General features: G+C 48.0%; 2 protein-coding genes across 4 annotated transcripts in view; one reads left to right on the top strand and one right to left on the bottom strand.

Annotated features, from left to right (window-relative positions):
- The window catches only part of GAMT (guanidinoacetate N-methyltransferase), a 230,584-nt gene that overhangs the window by 101,944 nt on the left and 108,937 nt on the right, over positions 1–19,703 (bottom strand). The window lies entirely within an intron of this gene.
- Positions 1–19,703, top strand: part of APC2 (APC regulator of WNT signaling pathway 2) — a 52,519-nt gene that overhangs the window by 16,812 nt on the left and 16,004 nt on the right. Inside the window, exons 1-9 of one of the 2 annotated variants that reach the window (XM_083421317.1) lie at positions 1,989–2,257; positions 5,667–5,825; positions 6,965–7,055; positions 7,952–8,141; positions 8,944–9,052; positions 10,909–11,022; positions 12,003–12,080; positions 17,195–17,281; positions 19,073–19,460. In XM_083421317.1, coding sequence (XP_083277443.1) covers positions 5,685–5,825; positions 6,965–7,055; positions 7,952–8,141; positions 8,944–9,052; positions 10,909–11,022; positions 12,003–12,080; positions 17,195–17,281; positions 19,073–19,460 — 1,198 coding nt within the window. In that variant the 5' untranslated portion in view covers positions 1,989–2,257; positions 5,667–5,684. Of the gene's footprint in view, positions 1–1,988; positions 2,258–5,666; positions 5,826–6,964; positions 7,056–7,951; positions 8,142–8,943; positions 9,053–10,908; positions 11,023–12,002; positions 12,081–17,194; positions 17,282–19,072; positions 19,461–19,703 lie in introns of those variants that run through there. The other variant, XM_083421316.1, reaches the window with a different exon arrangement.

Here is a 19,703-nt window from a genome sequence, read left to right as displayed (position 1 = left end):
CCGTCGCTGGGGGCCAAGGCCTCCATCCGTGGGGAAGGTGGCAGGTTCAAACCCTGGTGTCTGCAAGTAGGGTTGGGGACACACACACCCCGTGTGAAACTCTGGCGAGCTGCTGCCAGCCAGTGCAGACAGCATGGACCTCGATGGACCAGGCATGAGGTGGTCCTGAGAATTCGCTCTAGGTATATGGAAATGGCGGAAATGACTGGTAGAATCCGAGACCAGTGAGAAGAGTCGATGGAAGAAGATTGGAAAAAATTCAAAGTATATTTACAGAAATACTGCAAAATTAATGAATGTTAGAAGAATACTGGAATGAAGTTATATGGTTTTAGCAGAAATGTTAAAAAGAATTAAGTAAAAACTGATTGTTAATGGGTTAAAGTGGAAAATTTAAAGTTAGATTGTGTCAAGATTAATTATAGAACAAAAAGTTGAGAAAGAGGGAAAGGATTTGCTGAATTAGCTAATTTGAACTAGGATACAAAAAAGGGAGGTGTGAGGAAGTCGAGGAAACAAGTAAATGAAAGATAAAGATATGGAAAATGGATGTGTTTTTAAATGTTTTTGTCTTTTTTGTTGTCTTGATGTATTGTTTTTTTTCTTTTATTCTTGATGTATTGTTTGTTAATTTTCTATTGCCTTTTTTTCTTTTTTTTCCCTGTAACTATAAAACCTTTAATAAATATTATTATAAAAAAAGAGAGAGAATTCGCTCTAGGAGCACGTGCTCAGACTTGTGTGTAGCTGCCGCTGCTTAGCTCGGGAGAATCAGCGTCCGATGCCCACACACGCATGTGACAGCTCTGCCATGTGCCGGCTGGGCCCTGGGCAGAGGCACATGGCTCTGTGGGCATAGAGACGCGAGGTGGGCAGCCGCGGACCCCCACCCCGGGCGCTGGTTTGCGGAGAGCAGCTGCCACAGCCTTCGCTTCAACTCCCTTCTCCCTCGGAAACCCTTGCACAGATAAATCTTCGTCGCTGCCCTGGGGGGAAAGGCCCACAATCTGGACTCTGTTGACAGCGTGTGCCATCTCTTAGCTGAGTCCTCCTCAGAGGAGACCCATTGAAAGGAAGGAGCCTCAGGCATTCATTCCCGACAGGCCTGCTCTGAGGAAGGCGAACAATTTGGTCCCTATTTTCCAGGGACAGTCTCAGATTTACAGACGCTACCCCGGTTTCTGATTTATTTATTTTTAACAATGCTTTTTCAGATTAATACCATTCACTGATTTCGCAATCATTCCGACGTTTCAAAGCTTGACTTTCTTTCCGCCGTTCCTTAAATTCATTTTTAATACCTTCTGCATATCCCAATTAACTGTATGTCTTCTATAGGTTGCATAGTTACTTGTCTCCTTGGCTCTGGGGTTGCGTAACTCCATCCCCTCCAACATTTCCCCAGTGAAAATAGGGACGTCCTAAGGGGCGCGGGTGGCGCTGTGCGTTAAACCACAGAGCCTAGGACATGCCGATCAGAAGGTTGGCAGTTCAAATCCCCGCAATGACGGGGTGAGCTCCCGTTGCTCGGTCCCTGCTCCTGCCAACCTAGCAGTTCGAAAGCACGTCAAAGTGCAAGTAGATAAATAGGTACCGCTCCAGCAGGAAGGTAAACGGCGTTTTTGTGCGCTGCTCTGGTTCGCCAGAAGCGGCTTAGTCCTGCTGGCCACAGGACCCGGAAGCTGTACGCCGGCTCCCTCGGCCAGTAAAGCAAGATGAGCGGCGCAACCCCAGAGTCAGCCACGACTGGACCTAATGGTCAGGGGTCCCTTTACCTTTAAGGAAAAGCAGGACGTTGCGGGATCGAATCAGAAACGGCTTCTGTAAATCCAGGACTTTCCCCTGAAAACGCTCTGAAAGCGATAGAAGGAGCTCAGCCGGAGAAACCAGCCCTGCCTTGTACGGCTTGTGCTGAGATTGCGGGGTGGCAATTGGAGAAGGGGGGGCCTTCTCACAGCTATTTGGCTCAATACACCCACCACGTGACTTGTCATTGGCAGGCAAGGACCCCACGACGGAGACAAACAGCTCTCCTGTATCTCCCCTCACATTTAAACCACGGATAATGCCCTCCGCCTAAAGCAATTTATTTCCTTAAGAAAAAATGGGGACGTTGCGTGCTTGCCGGGACCCCAAGCCCACAGGGACCCATAAGAAGACCCCCAAGGGGGCTGTGGAACCGAGGAGTGGAGGAATTTGCAGGAACTGACAGCCTGAGATCAGAGGTTGGGGTCCCACAGAGACCCGGCTGGCGTTTGTGAGTAAGGGGTCTTCATTGTCTCTATTTCCTCTGTTTGATGTTCTCCGTCATTCTCCTTTTCCGTAAGAATAACCTCAGGGATATTTTTTTTAGGGGGGAATAGGGGTGTTCCAAGAGACCCCCAGGTGTGCTTGTGGGGAAGAGAGAGTTGTGGGGAAGATGGAGAAAAAAGGGGGTGACGGGGAAGCCACAAAGGCAGCGAGGAGCCCCCAGAAGTGGGGAGAGAAAGGAAGGAGGCAGCGGAACGGAGTCCGCTCTGAGAAAGGCAGGGAGACAAAGGGATGAAAGGGAGACCGAGATGGGTGATGGAGGGGGGGGCAGAAAGAGACAAAAGGGGGCTCCGTTCTTTGTAAAAAACGACTGTGGCCATTGATCTGTGGGGACGCCGATTTAGAAAAAGGGAGAAGAGAGCAGGTGAGGGGTTTTCAAACCTACCTGCGCTAACCTGGTCTCCAGGTAATGGCAGGGAGCAGGCTTAAATCTCCAGGTTAGGAGAATGTGCCTTTAATTTTCATATATATTTATAAGACAGCATCTTAAAAAGCAGAGACATCACCTTGCCGACAAAGGTCCGTATAGTTCAAACTATGGTTTTCCCAGTAGTGATGTATGGGAGTGAGAGCTGGACCATAAAGAAGGCTGATCGCTGAAGAATGGATGCTTTTGAATTCTGGGGCTGGAGGAGACTCTTGAGAGTCTCATGGACTGCAAGGAGATCCAACCTCTCCATTCTGAAGGAAATCAGCCCTGAGTGCTCACTGGAAGGACAGATCCTGAAGCTGAGGCTCCAAGACTTTGGCCACCTAATGAGAAGAGAAGACTCCCTGGAAAAGACCCAGATGTTAGGAAAGATGGAGGGCACAAGGGGACGACAGAGGGCGAGATGGTGGGACAGTGTTCTCGAAGGGACCAGCATGAGTTTGACCAAACTGGGGGAGGCAGTGGAAGACAGGAGGGCCTGGCGTGCTCTGGTCCAGGGGCCACGAAGAGGCGGACACCACTAAATGACTAAACAACAACAAGAAGATTGTGCATGCTGCTTGCAGGATTCAGCCCAGCAGGGACTGGGTGCAAATTATTGCATAGACTCTCTCTCTCTCCTCCTACCTTCCCTGTCCCAATTAACCTCCGTCTCCAGGGATTAGGCAGGGGAGTGGCGAGGAAGAGAAAGGACTGGGCTGGGCGTGAGGGGAGGAGTGGGTTCTGCGTCTCTGTGTGTCTTTGGCATGGGGCACGGCCCAGGCGACATTGCCAGGGGGCCACCCCTAAGTCTTGTGCTTGGGACTTATATCTCAGGGTCCAAGATGGGTGAGCCTACGGCCGACCAGCTTGCAACAAACAGTCACTGGGTTATATTTGTAGGTGAGGGGGGGGGCGATGGGTCTCAGACCCTCGGGGAGTTAGGGGCTTGCCCTGCATATGAAGACAGGGGCTTCCAATAGGGAAAACTGGGCGCTGCTCCACTTTGAGTCAGACCCACGGTCCCACCTGGCTGCTCTGACTGGCAGTACCGTATTTTTCGCTCTATAAGACGCACCAGATCACAAGACGCACCTAGTTTTTGGAGGAGGAAAACGAGAAAAAAAATATTCTGAATCTCAGAAGCCAGAACAGCAAGAGGGATCGCTGCGCAGCGAAAGCAGCAATCCCTCTTGCTGTTCTGGCTTCTGGGATAGCTGCGCAGCCTGCATTCGCTCCATAAGACGCACACACTTTCCCCCTTACTTTTAAGGAGGGAAAAGGTGAGTCTTAGAGAGCAAAAAATACGGTAGTTTCCCAGACTTTCAGGCTCTTCCCGGGCCCCCTTTCTGGAGATGATACGGTGGGGAGGCGGTCACCCCTGGGCCCTCCTGAAGGCAGGTCAGGTTCTCTTCAGATGAGGCAGGGTCTCCGCCCCACAAATAGAACCCAAGACGCTAGCCCTCATGGTTCTGAGCGAAAAGCAAATAGGAATCTTGTGCTGTTAATCAGTATGGCTGACCGTTTGACTGACAGATTTGGGTAGGGGGTCTTCCCAGCCCTGCCTGGGGTGTGAGGGGAGGGGCAGTACCTCGGGGGGGGGGGAACGTACCTTGGGGGGGGGGGGAGCAGCCACAATTCCAGGAAACGGCTTCCAATGGCCGACTAAACCAGGCGAGGGGAGCACATGGTATCTCAGGCCTTCTCGGTGGTGGCACCCAACCATCAGATGTCAAGGAAATAAGCAACTATCTGACTTTTAGAAGACATCTGAAGGCAGCCCTGTTTAGGGAAACTTTCAACGTTTGGTGTTCTATCGCGTTTTTAATATTCTGTTGGGATCCGCCCAGAGTGCCTAGGGAAACCCAGCCAGATGGGCGGGGTATAAATTAATAATAAGAATAATATTAATAATAAGAATAATTTATTCCAACAGGGTTTGTGCACAATAGGCAACAATGCTTAGACCTTGGGGGGGTCTCTTCCCAAAGTTTGTGGTTTTGCAGCTCGCATTCCCAGCGCTTGTTATCAGAGTTAGGCCCGTCGCGATGAAAGGGCCGTAGGGAATCGCGGAGATGCCTGCCAGGTTTCTGTCTATGACCGGCAAACAACCTGGACACGCTGAATGTCCGTGCTTGTGTTTTCAGGGGTAACTGTGCCCCTGAAGGACCAGGTGCGCAGCCTGGGAATCATTTTGGACTCACAGCTGTCCATGGAGGCGCAGGTCAATTCTGTGTCCAGGGCAGCTCCATCTGGTACGCAGGATGAGACCCTCCCTGCCCACAGACTGTCTGGCCAGAGTGGTGCATGCTCTAGTTATCTCCTGCTTGGACTACTGCAATGCGCTCTCTGTGGGGCTGCCTTTGAAGGTGACCCGGAAACTACAACTAATCCAGAATGCGGCAGCTCCCAGACTGGGGACTGGGAATGGCCGCCGGGACCACATAACACGGGTCCTGAGAGATCTGCATTGGCTCCCAGTACATTTCCGAGCACAATTCAAAGTGTTGGTGCTGACCTTGAAAGCCCTAAACAGCCTCGTCCCAGTATATCTGAAGGAGCGTCTCCACCCGGATCGTCCAGCCCGGACACTGGGGTCCAGCACCGAGGACCTTCTGCCGGTTCCCTCATTGCAAGAAGTGAGGTTACAGGGAACCAGGCAGAGGGCCTTCTCGGTGGTGGCGCCCGCCCTGTGGAACGCCCTCCTGCCAGATGTGAAGGAAATAAGCAGCTATCCTATCTTTAAAAGACATCTGAAGGCAGCCCTGTTTAGGGATGTTTTAGATATTTGATGCTGTATTGTTTTTAACACTTGATTGGGAGCCGCCCAGAGTGGCTGGGGAAACTCAGCCAGATGGACGAGGTATAAACAATAAATTATTATTATTATTATTCCTGGCGCACGATAGCAAAGCCCCCTCACCTGTCCCTTTCTGCCCCTCTGCAGTTGACGGAGGAGCTGAAGATGTCGACATCCATCGCATCCTACGACCAGCTGGTCCGGCAGGTGGAGGCCTTGAAGACAGAGAACACCCACCTTCGGAGGGAGCTAGAGGACAATTCCAACCACCTGTCAAAGCTGGAAAATGAGACTTCAGATATGAAGGTGAGAAAGGGAGGCTGTGGTTAAGTGTATTAGCAACAGCCCTCAGCCTCAGATCAATGAGGGCTAGAATCATGCTTTATTTAAAGGAGAGGAGAGGAGCTCGCGGGTAAGACATCTGCCTGGCATGCGAAAGGTCCAATCCAGGTTCAATCCTGAGGTAGATGGACAGATTCCTGTTCAATTCAGATCCTGTTCCTATTTAACTCAGATCAATGAGGACCAGAATCTTGCTTTATTTTAAGGAAAGGAGCAGATCTTGCTGAGAAAGATGGACAGATTCTTGTTTCTATTAAATTCAGGTCAATGAGGACTACAATCTTGCTTTATTTTAAGGAAAGGAACAGATCTCGCTGAGAAACATAGCTGTCAAGTGTCCCTTATTTGAAGGGACAGTCCCTTATTCCAGCGCCATGTCCTGCTGCTGTCCCTTATTGATGGATGTCCCTTAAATGATGTCCCTTAAATTTCAAAGGAAGCAGCTCCTCTCCCTTCCTTCCTTCCTCCCTTCCGGCCAGGGAGGAGGGAGGCTCCAACTGTGTTGCTCACCCAGTAAGAAGTCTAAGAACGACTGGGAGGTGGAGCTTGCATGCCTTGTGTGTGGCTAGTTAATGCAAGCCGAGGAGGTTTTTGAATGCTGGATGCCATTTTGTTGCACGTGCTGCTGCAAACTTTGCAGTGCAAAGCCAGACCGGGGAGCCATCTTAAGTTGAGGCTGCATAGGCCTTGTGGTGCATGTGATTCAGATTCTATTCAGTTGACCCTCTGGTTACAAAGTTGGTTGGACAGTGTTCTCGAAGCTACCAGCATGAGTTTGACCAGACTGCAGGAGGAAAGGAAGACTGGAGTGCCTGGAACAGGTGAGGCTGCAGGTCCCTTATTTTGGCTGCTGGTCCCTTGTTTTCAAATCTGTAAGTTGACAGCTATGCTGAGAAAGATGGACACCTGGGAATTTCTGCCTGAATCATCCCCAACCAAATGGACTCTGCTTTCTTTTGGGAAACATTTTTTTCAATTCATTGTGAATTATTTCCCAATACTCTTTTACCCTGTCCACCAAATATGAAAGAACATTCGCTCCACCTCTTTGCAATGAGGCATCCAATCCATTTTCTGTCTCTCCCATTTTTTGTCCATTCCAGGAAGTCTTGAAGCACCTCCAGGGAAAACTGGAACAGGAGGCCAAGATGATGGTTTCAACAGGTCAGATGGAAGTCCTGGACCAACTGAAAGGTGGGTGGGAATCACAATCCAAGAGATCTTTGTTCATTTTGGGGTGGGTGTCGCTCCCAAGCAGGGTCCCAAAACAACGATTAGCCCAGGCGGTGGGTTCCCTCCACAGGTCACCTCTCCATTTAACAACAACAATAATAATTTATTTATGCCTTGGGATGCGGGTGGCGCTGTGGGTTAAACCACAGAGCCTAGGACTTGCCGATCAGAACGTTGGCGGTTTGAATCCCCGCAATGACGGGGTGAGCTCCCGTTGCTCGGTCCCTGCTCCTGCCAACCTAGCAGTTTGAAAGCACACCGGTGCAAGTAGATAAGTAGGTACCGCTCCAGCGGGAAGGTAAACGGCGTTTCCGTACACTGCTCTTGTTTGCCAGAAGCGGCTTAGTCCTGCTGGCCAAATGACCCGGAAAGCTGTCTGCGGACAAACGCCGGCTCCCTCGGCCCGAAAGCGAGATGAGCGCCGCAACCCCATAGTCGCCTTTGATTGGACTTAATTATCCAGGAGTCCTTTGAAAGGACCCCTGACCAATAGGTCCAGTCGTGGCCGACTCTGGGGTTGCGGCACTCATCTCGCTTTATTGGCCGAGGGAGCCGGTGTACAGCTTCCGGGTCATGTGGCCAGCAGGACTAAGCCGCTTCTGGCGAACCAGAGCAGCGCACGGAAACACCGTTTACCTTCCCGCCGGAGCAGTGCCTATTTATCTACTTGCACTTTGAGATGCTTTCGAACTGCTAGGTGGGCAGGAGCAGGGACTGAGGAACGGGAGCTCACCCTGTCATTGCGGGGATTTGAACCGTCGACCTTCTGGATCAGCAAGCCCTAGGCTCTGTGGTTTAACCCACAGCGCCACCCACCTCCCCCCTAGGAGTCCTTTACCTTTTACCTTCTGCTCCAGCCCTGCAGATGGACATCAGCAGCTTGTACAACCTCAAATTTCATCCGCCGGCTCTTCTCCCCGAACCCATAAGCCAGGATCACAGCCCCGAAGGCAGCCCTGCTCACCCCGGCTCCCTACAGAGAAAGGACAGCATGTTGGACCTCAGCCGGGCCACGATCCGACTACTGGAGGAGCTTGACAGAGAGAGGTGAGGGGGGCGATGAGGTCACCATTGGAGGTGGCAAGCCAAACCTCCCCCATCTCAGTTAATTTCTCTTTTTTTTCCATCCACAAATGCAGTCTGAGCCAGCCTCCCCTTTTGAGATCATAGCCTTGCCATTGAGCGGGGGGGGGGGGAGGGTTGTTTATATTTTTTTATTATGTATTTTGTGGTTTTAGGGACGCCGGTGGCGCTGTGCCCAGCTCCCTTAGCCGTTCCTCATAAGGCATCGTTTCCAGGCCTTTGACCATTTTGCTTGCCCTCCTCTGGACACGTTCTAGTTTGTCAGTGTCCTTCTTGAACTGTGGTGCCCAGAACTGGACACAGTACTCCAGGTGAGGTCTGACCAGAGCAGAATACAGTGGCACTATTACTTCCCTTGATCTAGATGCTATACTCCTATTGATGCAGCCCAGAATTGCATTGGCTTTTTTAGCTGCCGCGTCACACTGTTGGCTCATGTCAAGTTTGTGGTCAACCAAGACTCCTAGATCCTTTTCACATGTACTGCTCTCAAGCCAGGTGTCACCCATCTTGTATTTGTGCCTCTCGTTTTTTTTGCCCAAGTGCAATACTTTACATTTCTCCCTGTTAAAATTCATCTTGTTTGTTTTGGCCCAGTTCTCTAATCTGTCAAGGACGTTTTGAAGTGTGATCCTGTCCTCTGGGGTGGGACCTCACCCCCCAAGAAAGTTCCTATGGTTCTTTCTTGGGGGGTGAGGACCCTTCCTTTTCTGACTGATGCCCTCCCACTAAGCTTTACTCACCCCCCCCCTTTCCTCTCTCGCAGATGTTTTCTCCTGAGTGAGATTGAAAAAGAGGAGAAGGAGAAATTGTGGTACTATACTCAACTCCAAAGCCTCTCCAAAAGGCTGGATGAGCTCCCACACGTGGAGACGGTGAGTTTTGGAAACCCATGCCCCCCCCCTCTTGGCATACCAGGGGTGTGCGGGTGTGCAAAGCTCTTCTCAAGTTCCTAGTCCCTGGTGTGTCTGCTTGCGGGTAGAAAGATTCTGCGGAAAGAGAAGCTGTAAACGAAAAACATTGCAGAAACACAAAGCTTTTGCCTAAACAGGCTTGTAATACTCTCTCTTTGTATCCTAAATATGCCGGTTTGTGTCTAATTACTGTATTTTTCGCTCTATAAGACGTACCAGACCACAAGACGCACCTAGTTTTTGGAGGAGGAAAACAAGAAAGAAAATATTCTGAATCTCAGAAGCCAGAACAGCAAGAGGGACCGCTGCGCAGTGAAAGCAGCAATCCCTCTTGCTGCTCTGGCTTCTGGGATAGCTGCGCAGCCTGCACTCGCTCCATAAGACGCACACACATTTCCCCTTACTTTTTAGGAGGGAAAAAGTGAGTCTTATAGAGCAAAAAATACGGTACTGTATTTTTCCACGTATAAGACTATATTTCCCCCCCATTTATTTATTTTTTTAAAGTTTAAAATCGGGGGTCGTCTTATACATGGGACGTTGCAATTCATTATTTCTTAATTTGGGGCTCGAAAAATAGGGGTCATCTTCTACTTCAGGGCATCCTATACACAGAAAAATATGGTAACATTTCTTGACATCTCCCGGGCTATTTTAGGGCTGGGTGAATTGAATCAATCAATCAATCAATCAATCAATCAATCTGTTTATTTTGAGAGGGCTTGAAGCAATCCCACAAAACCCCGAGTCTTTGATTATGTTAAGACAAAAGTCCATCGCCTAACGCTTTATTGCTTTAACACTGCTTGATGCAATCTTTTAAGGTTGTTTTTTAAAACGAATCTGGGAACTGTAGTTCCCCCACCCGCTGAGCTACAATTCCCAGCACCCTCAAGAAACGATGGTGTCCAGGAATCTTTTTTTGGGGGGGAGCAATGATCTAGAAGATTCTCTCAGCCAAATTCAGAGGGGGTTTTTTTAACCGTTTCAGCCATTTAAAAAAAAAAGAATTGGCAAAGGAAAGGTTGCGTACAGTGCAAGTCCTACTCAGAACAGATCCATCGAAATCGACGGCACGATTCACTGAGGCCTAACCATTTAAGTGGGGTCTACTCTGAGTAAAACTCCATTGGCGGCAACTCCAAATGAGCAGCGTCGGCGAAACCTGACAGGGGTGGGAAATTGGAATATTCTCCAATTGGGGGTGTTTTGCAAGCAAATGCAAATATCTGGGATCCACCTCCCTAAAAATTATGGGACTGCTCAGGGAGAGGGACAGTGGACAGATGGAATTTGCGTTTTTTTGTTTTTTAGTAATAATTTTTATTAAGTTTTCCATTTAACAATCCAGACATATCACATTAATCATTCCAAATTATACCAATACATATTATGTAGTCCGAATATTTTGCCGAATTTTAAATTTTTTGTTGGGGGTTCCCATGTTCCGAGCTCAGTGAGGGTCCAATCATCTCATATTTCTGCTGCTTTTGATGTTCACAAATCCCATCTTCCAGTCTTCTTGTTGTTATCGTTTTTCTTCTTAATAGCCTCTGGGTTGTTCCGCAGGCGAGTCAAACCAAACATTGTTATGTTTCTGTGTGAACTTTGTAAGGCTCTCCTTAAATCACCACATGATGATCCAACAGTTCTGTTCGAGCGGCAGGCGCCATTTTAGTCTGTTCCGATGAGCGTCTGCTCATTAATTTCCCCAGACCAGTAGCACCATAAATCAGTCTTTCCAGGGGAGGGTTTGCCAACTCAAACACACAGGAGTTTGTATTTTTAACCCGGCCTCTTCCCGTGGCACTGTCCAGTTTTCGATGCAGATGGACCTGATCCGCCAACAGCTCGAATTCGAAGCCCAACACATCCGCACCCTCATGGAGGAGCGTTTTGGGACGACAGACGAAATGGTACAAAGAGCCCAGGTGAGGATCATAAAAATCGTAGAAGTATAGAGCTGGAATGAATGAATGAATATTTATTTATTTGCTTCAGCCATCGGCCATAGCAATAAAACAACAATACGATATTCAAAGAATAGAAATAAAAAGTCAATTATATAAAATGCATTTTAGGGTTTTGAATCAATAGTGGATCTGATTCTGATTGCCCCAGCGAAAAACCTTGCCACCTTTGCCATCACCTGCTCATCTTGGTCTGCCAAGGGAAAGGACACTGGGCCAGTGGCTGGGCGACCCGGAATGGACGATAAAAGAGGGGTGATAATCTCATTCCTCAAGTCTTTATCAAAAGGGCAAGCCAGAAGGGCATGTGCCATCGATTCGGGACGGCCGTCTCCGCAGGGACGTTTTTTGTGTGGGATCTGTTGGAATCGTCCCTCAAGTCCAGCCGAGGGCAAAACATTCAATCTCATGAGAGTCAAAGCACGTCTATATTTTGGAATTGCTAGGTGATGTAGAGAGGGTGCTGGAGAGTTGAAATGAGAAGGTGGAAAATAGTCATGCTGTGGGCAAAATGTCCTTATTGTGGCCAAGCTGTTCTGACGCTAGAGATCATTTAAGGTAAAGGGACCCCTGACCATTAGGTCCAGTCGTGGCCGACTCTGGGGTTGCGGCACTCATCTCGCTTTATTGGCCGAGGGAGCCGGCGTACAGCTTCTATTTGCCAGGAGGTGATGGGACCAGTGGGCAAGAGCCTTTACATATTATTAATATTATTATAATATTAATATTAAATAGTATAAAAATGATATATAAAATTATTGTGATGTTATCTTATTTTCTTTTATTATCGTCAACCAATGTTGTTCTGAACAGTTTTTAACATTGTGTTTTAATATTGCCACCCACCCTGTGATCGAAACGGCCGAGTGGGCAGATGTGGTTTGAAGCGAACTTGCTGGTAAATAATACAAGGTTTTTTATTTTTGAAAAACACCATTCAGATCCGGGCGTCTCGGCTGGAGGAGATTGACAAAGAGGTGATTGAAGCTCAAGAAAAAGTCCAGCAATCAGAGCCACAGGTGAGGGGGGGGCTTGGAGAAGGGTGTGTGTGTAGATCAGTGTTGACCCCAATATCCTTTTCACATGATCTGCTAGTAAGCCAGATGTCCTCCATTTTTCATGCAGCTGGTTCTTTCTGTTGTTGTTTAGTCGTTTAGTCGTGTCCGACTCTTCGTGACCCCCTGGACCAGAGCACGCCAGGCCCTCCTGTCTCCCACTGCCTCCCACAGTTTGGTCAAACTCATGCTGGTCGCTTCGAGAACACTGTCCCACCATCTCGTCCTCCGTCGTCCCCTTCTCCTTGCGCCCTCCGTCTTTCCCAACATCAGGGTCTTTTCCAGGGAGTCTTCTCCTCTCATGAGGCGGCCAATGTATTGGAGCCTCAGCTTCAGGATCTGTCCTTCCAGTGAGCACTCAGGGCTAATTTCCGTAAGAATGGATGCATTTGATCTTCTTGCAGTCCATGGGACTCTCAAGAGTCTCCTCCAGCACCAGAATTCAAAAGGTTCTTTCTGCCTGACATTTGTCCCTGTCAAAATTCGGTTGGTTCATTTTGGCCCAATTCTCCAACCCATTAAGGACATCTCGAGTCCTGACTCTGTCTTCTGCGACATTAGTGCCACCCGCAAATTGGTGCCACCCTCAAATTGGACAAAGATCCCCTCAATTCCTTCATCCGAGTCACGACCCGGAAACTAGAACTAATCCAGAATGCGGCTGCCAGACTGGGGACTGGGACTGGCCGCCAAGACCACATAACACCGGTCTTGAAATGCCTACATTGGCTCCCAGGACGTTTCCGAGCACAATTCAAAGTGTTGGTGCTGACCTTGAAAGCCCTAAATGGCCCAGTATCCCTGAAGGAGCGTCTCCACCCCCATCGTCCAGCCCGGACACCTGGGTCCATCTCCAAGGGCCTCCTGATGGTTCCCTCATTGCGAGAAGTGAGGTTACAGGGAAGCAGGCAGAGGGCCTTCTCGGTGGTGGCGACCGCCCTGTGGAACACCCTCCCATCAGATGTCAAGGAAATAAACAACTACCTGACATTTAGAAGACATCTGAAGGCAGCCCTGTTTACGGAACGACTAAACAACAACAACAACATCGTATCGACAGGAGGGTGGCAGCTGGGTGTCTTGGCCCCCCCGCCAAAAAAAAACACCTGGCTACACCCATGACCCCTGCACCTTCCCAGTTCATGATCAGGATCAGACCCGCCCCTAAACTGGTCCGTCGCAGAAGGATGTGTGGGTCTCAACACAACCCTTTCCCTCTTCCTCCCCCTTGTCGTCCCGACCCCCCAGGCGGAGATTTGGTACCCGTGATGCTAAGCCGTCATGGCAGCCAGGCGGAGATGTCCGCTCGCTGGAACGAACGCTGTGACAGCCCCAGCTTGTCACACAGAGAATGGCAGGAGACCACCTGCTGCCTGCGAATTCGAATCCTCGTATCTGTAGGACAGACAGATAAAAAAAATGAGCCTTTTCCTGCAGAGACTAGATTAGACAGTGCCGTATTTACCATATTTTTCGCTCTATAAGATGCACCAGACCACAAGACGCACCTAGTTTTTGGAGGAGGAAAACAAGAAAAAAAATATTCAGAACAGCAAGAGGGATCGCTGCGCAGCGAAAGCAGCAATCCCTCTTGCTGTTCTGGCTTCTGGGATAGCTGCGCAGCCTGCATTCGCTCCATAAGACGCACACACATTTCCCCTTAATTTTTAGGAGGGGAAAAGTGAGTCTTATAGAGCAAAAAATACGGTACGTATTTACATATAAGCTAAACAAGCTATAGCTTAGGGTCCCACTCTTTTGGTTCCCCCCCAAAAAAACTGAAGGGGGGTATACATTTCCAAAATATAAGATAAAAAACAAATAAAATAAAAGCCTATATACAGAAAGGAGCAAACCGGTGATGTTTTAGGGAGCAGGCAAGCATCCTAGGAACCTACACAACACAAAACGCTGTTGCTGGATGTAGGTTTTATTTTATTTGTGTTTTTGTCTTTATTGGAGAACTGAGCCAAAGCAAACCAAATGAGTTTTGACAGGGACAAATGCCAATTTATGAACTTAGTGAGAAAGCTGTCTGAAAAATGGGGGACAGCTGGCCCACTAACAGAAATGTACATCCAGGTTGTTTTTTCCTTTAAATTTTTTTGGGGCCCTAAGCTATAGCTTGTTTTGTTGTTGTTGTTTAGTCGTTTAGTCGCGTCCGCCTCTTTGTGACCCCCGGGCCAGAGCACGCCAGGCACTCCTGTCTTCCACTGCCTCCCGCAGTTTGGTCAAACTCATGCTGGTAGCTTCGAGAACACTGTCCCACCATCTGGTCCTCCGTCGTCCCCTTCTCCTTGCGCCCTCCAACTTTCCCAGCATCAGGGTCTTTTCCAGGGAGTCTTCTCTTCTCATGAGGTGGCCAAAGTCTTGGAACCTCAGCTTCAGGATCTGTCCTTCCAGTGAGCACTCAGGGCTGATTTCCTTCCGAATGGAGAGGTTGGATCTTCTTGCAGTCCATGGGACTCTCAAGAGTCTCCTCCAGCACCAGAATTCAAAAGCATCCATTCTTCGGCAATCAGCCTTCTTTGTGGTCCAGCTCTCTAGCTTGTTTAGCTTACAGTAAATCTGGCACTGGAGGGGTGTTTAAAAGGAGAAGGTTTTTTCATTTTTGCAACCCTATTTTTCCTGTCCTTGTGAGCATCCTTCGACGGGCAAATGCCAGGGCTGTGATTTGGTCCTGAGCCTCAGACAGAATAAGGATGGATTTGTGCCTCATTCCAGGGACCAAACCACTTGTTCTCCTTTCCCCGTTCTCTTTCCCCAATGAGGAAGAAAAGAAAGCTCATTTTTTTTGTTCAAGCGTCCCTGTGGAACAGGGAGGCAGTTGCCGTGGCGACGAGAAGTAGGTCAGCAAAGCGGGGGGGGGGGGGGCAAGCTGGCCTGATGGCCGCAACCAGATTTGGCACAGCTGCCAACTTCTGTGTGTAAATGGGAGAAAGGTTTGGCTGGCGATAGCTGCCTTCTCCCGACAACCTGGTGCCACCAAAATTTGCCGGGACGGAAGCCAGGTCTGTGTGGCTTTCTGTATCCTAACCTCACGCCAAAATTTATTTATTGGTGTGCGCTTTCCTTTTGGCAAAGAGTAAAATGAAATAAATTAAGGATTAAGGAGATGGAGGGGCCGTGACCCTTCTCTCCAGGCGCAAGCAAGATTCTAGTCCTTATTGTTCTCAGCTTAAAAATGGGTTGTGAAGAGGTCATCCCCTAATACAGTGGTACCTCGGGTTACATACGCTTTAGGTTACAGACTCCACTAACCCAGAAATTGTGCTTCAGGTTAAGAACTTTGCTTCAGGATGAGAACAGAAATCGTGCTCCGGCAGTAGCGGGAGGCCCATTAGCTAAAGTGGTGCTTCAGATTAAGAACAGAATATAATAATAATTTTTATTTACACCCCGCCCATCTGGCTGGGTTTCCCCAGCCACTCTGGGCAGCTCCCAACAGAACATTAAAAACAGAATAAAACTTCAAACATTTAAAACTTCCCTAAACAGGGCTGCCTTCAGATGTCTTCTACAAGTCAGAGAGATGTTTATTTCCTTGACATCTGCAGGGAGGGCGTTCCACAGGGCGGGCACCACCACCAAGAAGGCCCTCTGCCTGGTTCCCTGCAACCTCTCTTCTCGCAGGGAGGGAACCGCCAGGAGGCCCTCGGAGCTGGACCTCAGTGTCAGGGTTGCTAGTGAAAATGTTCCCTTTTTTATTGATATAGTCAGTGCTTTTTTCCTTAGCATACCCCTAAACATTTTGTGAATCTAGCAGGAGAAGAGACTAAAGAGATTCAAAATTTTTAGTTTCTTCTCTAGCACAGTGAATTGTCGGTTCCGTTGCTACCCTTGATGGTGGTCTTTCATCCATTCACTGTATTTATTTCCCCCCGATTTATTATTATTAACCTGTATAAAGGTAAAGGGACCCCTGACCAATAGGTCCAGTTGTGACCGACTCTGGGGTTGCAGCGCTCATCTCGCTTTACTGGCCGAGGGAGCCGGCGTACAGCTTCCGGGTCATGTGACCAGCAGGACTAAGCCGCTTCTGGCGAACCAGAGCAGTGCACGGAAACGCCGTTTATCCTTCCTGCCGGAGCACTACCTATTTATCTACTTGCACTTTGACGTGCTTTCAAACTGCTAGGTGGGCAGGAGCAGGGACCAAGCCACGGGAGCTCACCCCGTCATTGCGGGGATTCGAACCACCGACCTTCTGATCGGCAAGCCCTAGGCTCTGTGGTTTAACCCACAGCGCCACCCGCGTCCCATTTACCTGTATACAAATGTAAAATAATAATAATAATAATAATAATAATAATAATAATAATAATAATAATAATAATAATTGTATACAGCCCTTCATCCATAGATCCCACAGCCGTCCACAACCTAAAATTGCAACATAACTGATGGATCAATCAATTGCATTTATTATTATTGATATTCTTTTTAAAATTTATGTCCCATCTTCCGGGCAGCTGAAGGTGGCGTATGTGGCTCTCCTTCTCTCTGTCTTGTTTTGTTTTGTTTTTTTTAAAAGATATTTATTAAAAGTTTTATAGTTACAGAAAAAAAAGTATACAAGTATAAAAGAAAACGGTAAAAAATTTAACAACAAAAATAAGAAGGAAAAAAGAAAAAAAGACAAGAAGAAAAAACAATACATCAAAACAAGAAAAAAAACCCAAAACATTTAAAAACACATCCAGTTTCCATATCTTATCTTTCATTTACTTGTTTCCTCGACTTCCTCACACCTCCCTTTTTTGTATTCTAGTTCAAATTAGCTAATTCAGCAAATCCTTTCCCTCTTTCTCAATTTCTTTTGTTCCATAGTTTATCTTAACACAATCTAACATTAAGTTTTCCAGAAAACTCTCTGTCTTGTTTTAGCTCCTCACGACAATCCTGTGAGGTACGCGAGGCTGGTCCAAAAACCACCCAGGTTGCTGAAGTCAGAATTCGAACCCTGGTCTCCTGGAGTCCCAGTCCCTCTGGGGATTTCTCTGCCAGCATGGTGAACCCTGGCAGATTTGCTTTAAGAAAACAAAACAATTATTTTAAATATGTTTCTTTCCCCCCAGCTCTGCGGGAAACTCTCCGGCCTGGAAGAGGATGGTAGCCTTGAGATTCCTACCCACCCTGACGATGGGAGTCAGCAGGGCAACAAGGTAAATTGGTTTTACAGTGGTGCCTTGGTTCTCAAACGCATAGCTGTCAACTTACAGATTTGAAAAGAAGGGGCCAGCAGCCTCGAAAATAAGGGATCAGCAGCCAAAATAAGGGATTTTCCCAGCACAGGTATGTTTAAGCCCCTCCGAGCCAAAGGCAGAAAGCCCAGCCAGCAGCCAAACGAAGCCTCAAGCGGTGGTCCCCACAGCGCAGCAACCCGGCAAAGGGGATGCAGCAAGGAAAACCACCGTCACCTCTCCGCTGGGAAGCGCTGAGCAAAGGCGAGTCCCCAGGCAAGGCGGCGATTTGATTGGCACAAGGCATGCAAGCTCCACCCCCCAGTCGTTCTAGACACCTTATTGGGTGAGCAACGCAGCCAAGCAACACAGTTGGAGCCTCCCTCCTCCCTGGCCGGCAGGGAGGGAGGGAGAGGAGCTGCTTCCTTTGAAACCTGGGAAATTTAAGGGACATCATCAATAAGGGGCAGCAGCGGGACATGGCACTGGGATAAGGGGCTTTCCCGCCAAATAAGGGACAGTTGACAGCTATGCTCAAACAATTTGGAACCCAAACACTGCAGACTATTACAGCTTCATCGCTTCTTTTTGTTTCCTTATTTATGTACTGTGTTCTAACATACTTACATCCTTTTCTTTATATATTTCCTCCAATTTTTTCCTTTCCCATTTTGTGAAAATTTAATCTGCGCACATCCAAGTACAGTGGTACCTTGGTTCTCAAACTTAATCCATCCCGGAAGTCCGTTCCAAAACCGAGGCGCGCTTTCCCATAGAAAGTCATGCAAAATGGATTAATCCGTTCCAGACTTTTAAAAACAAAACAGCAATTGAACATGAATTTTACTCTCTAACGAGACCGTTGATCCATAAAATGAAAGCAATAACCAATGGACTTTACTATAAAATAAATAAGACAGTATTGTAGATGATGAAAATTAAAATTGTTATTTTTTGTTACTTGCTCTGATGATTGTTTGGATGGGGGGCTTTTATCCACAGTCACACCATCAATCAATCAATCAATCAATCAATCAGCTCAACTGGCTTCCACACAAAAATAAACAAACCGAAAAAGCCTCAAAAACGCAAAATAAATAGCAAAACCAAAAACACCAAATACAGAGGTCCCTTGGTTCTCGAACTTAATCCGTTCCAGAAGTCCGTTTGACTTCTGAAATGTTCAAAAACTGAAACACTTACTTCTGGCTTTTTGGTGTTTGGGAACCAAGGCATTTGAGAACCAAGGTATCACTGTACTACTTAGGGAACCATATTTACACCAATGATTTTTAAAACCATCCCATTTGCTTTTAAACATTTTTTTCTTTTTTTAAATTTTTTTTTCCAAAAAAAATTTAAAGCAAACATATAAACAAACAAACATAAATCTCAGCCATATTTAAACCAAACTTTGTATCATTGTTAAGTGACTTCCTTGTATCCCCCTGGTTGAATTTCAGTGTATAACATTTCAGCAGATTTCCAAAACCTAAATTCTTAAAAAATTAACTCAACTACTTACCAGATTTCTTTCTTTCCAATTCAGCATTAAACATACTAATTCATCACATTACATATTGAAATCCTAAGCCTATCTGGTATTTGCAACCTTTTCCCATTAATTTAACTAAATAGTCTTTAAACATTTTTTTCGATTCATTCTCCATCGTTCCCCAATACTCTTTTACCCTTTTAAAGCTTTGACATGAGCACCCCCTGGTGGCTACCTTTAATAACTGCACCTGATTCTCCCTTTCCGCCTTTTTGCAGGTGGAGGTGGTATTCTGGCTCCTCTCCATGCTGGCCACCCGGGACAAGGAGGACATGTCCCGAACCCTGCTGGCGATGTCCAGCTCCCAGGAAAGCTGTCTGGCTATGCGGAAGTCCGGCTGCCTGCCCCTCCTCGTCCAGATTCTCCATGACACGGACCGGGAACCGGGAGCCCCCGAGAGCCCCGGAGCCGCTGGGAAGGACTGTCGCATGCGGGCCAACGCTGCCCTGCACAACATCGTCTTCTCGCAGCCCGACGAAGGGCAGGCGAAGAAGGAGATGCGAGTCCTACACGTTTTAGAGCAGATCCGTTCCTATTCGGAGACCTGCTGGGATTGGCTGAAGGCTCACGGCAAGGAGGGAGCAAAGACCCCTGAGAGGGGAGCAGGTAAAACCACCTTCTCGCTCTCTAGGTAAAGGTCATTTTTACTAAGTCCAGCCAAGGGACGCGGGTGGCGCTGTGGGTTAAACCACAGAGCCTAGGACTTGCCGATCAGAAGATCGGCAATTCGAATCCCCGCAATGACGGGGTGAGTTCCCATTGCTCGGTCCCTGCTCCTGCCCACCTAGCAGTTCGAGAGCACGTCAAAGTGCAACTAGATAAATAGGTACCGCTCCGGTGGGAAGGTAA

Source organism: Podarcis tiliguerta, assembly GCF_965153285.1.
Source record: "Podarcis tiliguerta genome assembly, chromosome: 18".
NCBI classification, from domain to species: domain Eukaryota; kingdom Metazoa; phylum Chordata; class Lepidosauria; order Squamata; family Lacertidae; genus Podarcis; species Podarcis tiliguerta.
The sequence above is the reverse complement of the archived record's forward strand: the minus strand, read 5'-3'. Positions and strand labels throughout refer to the sequence as shown.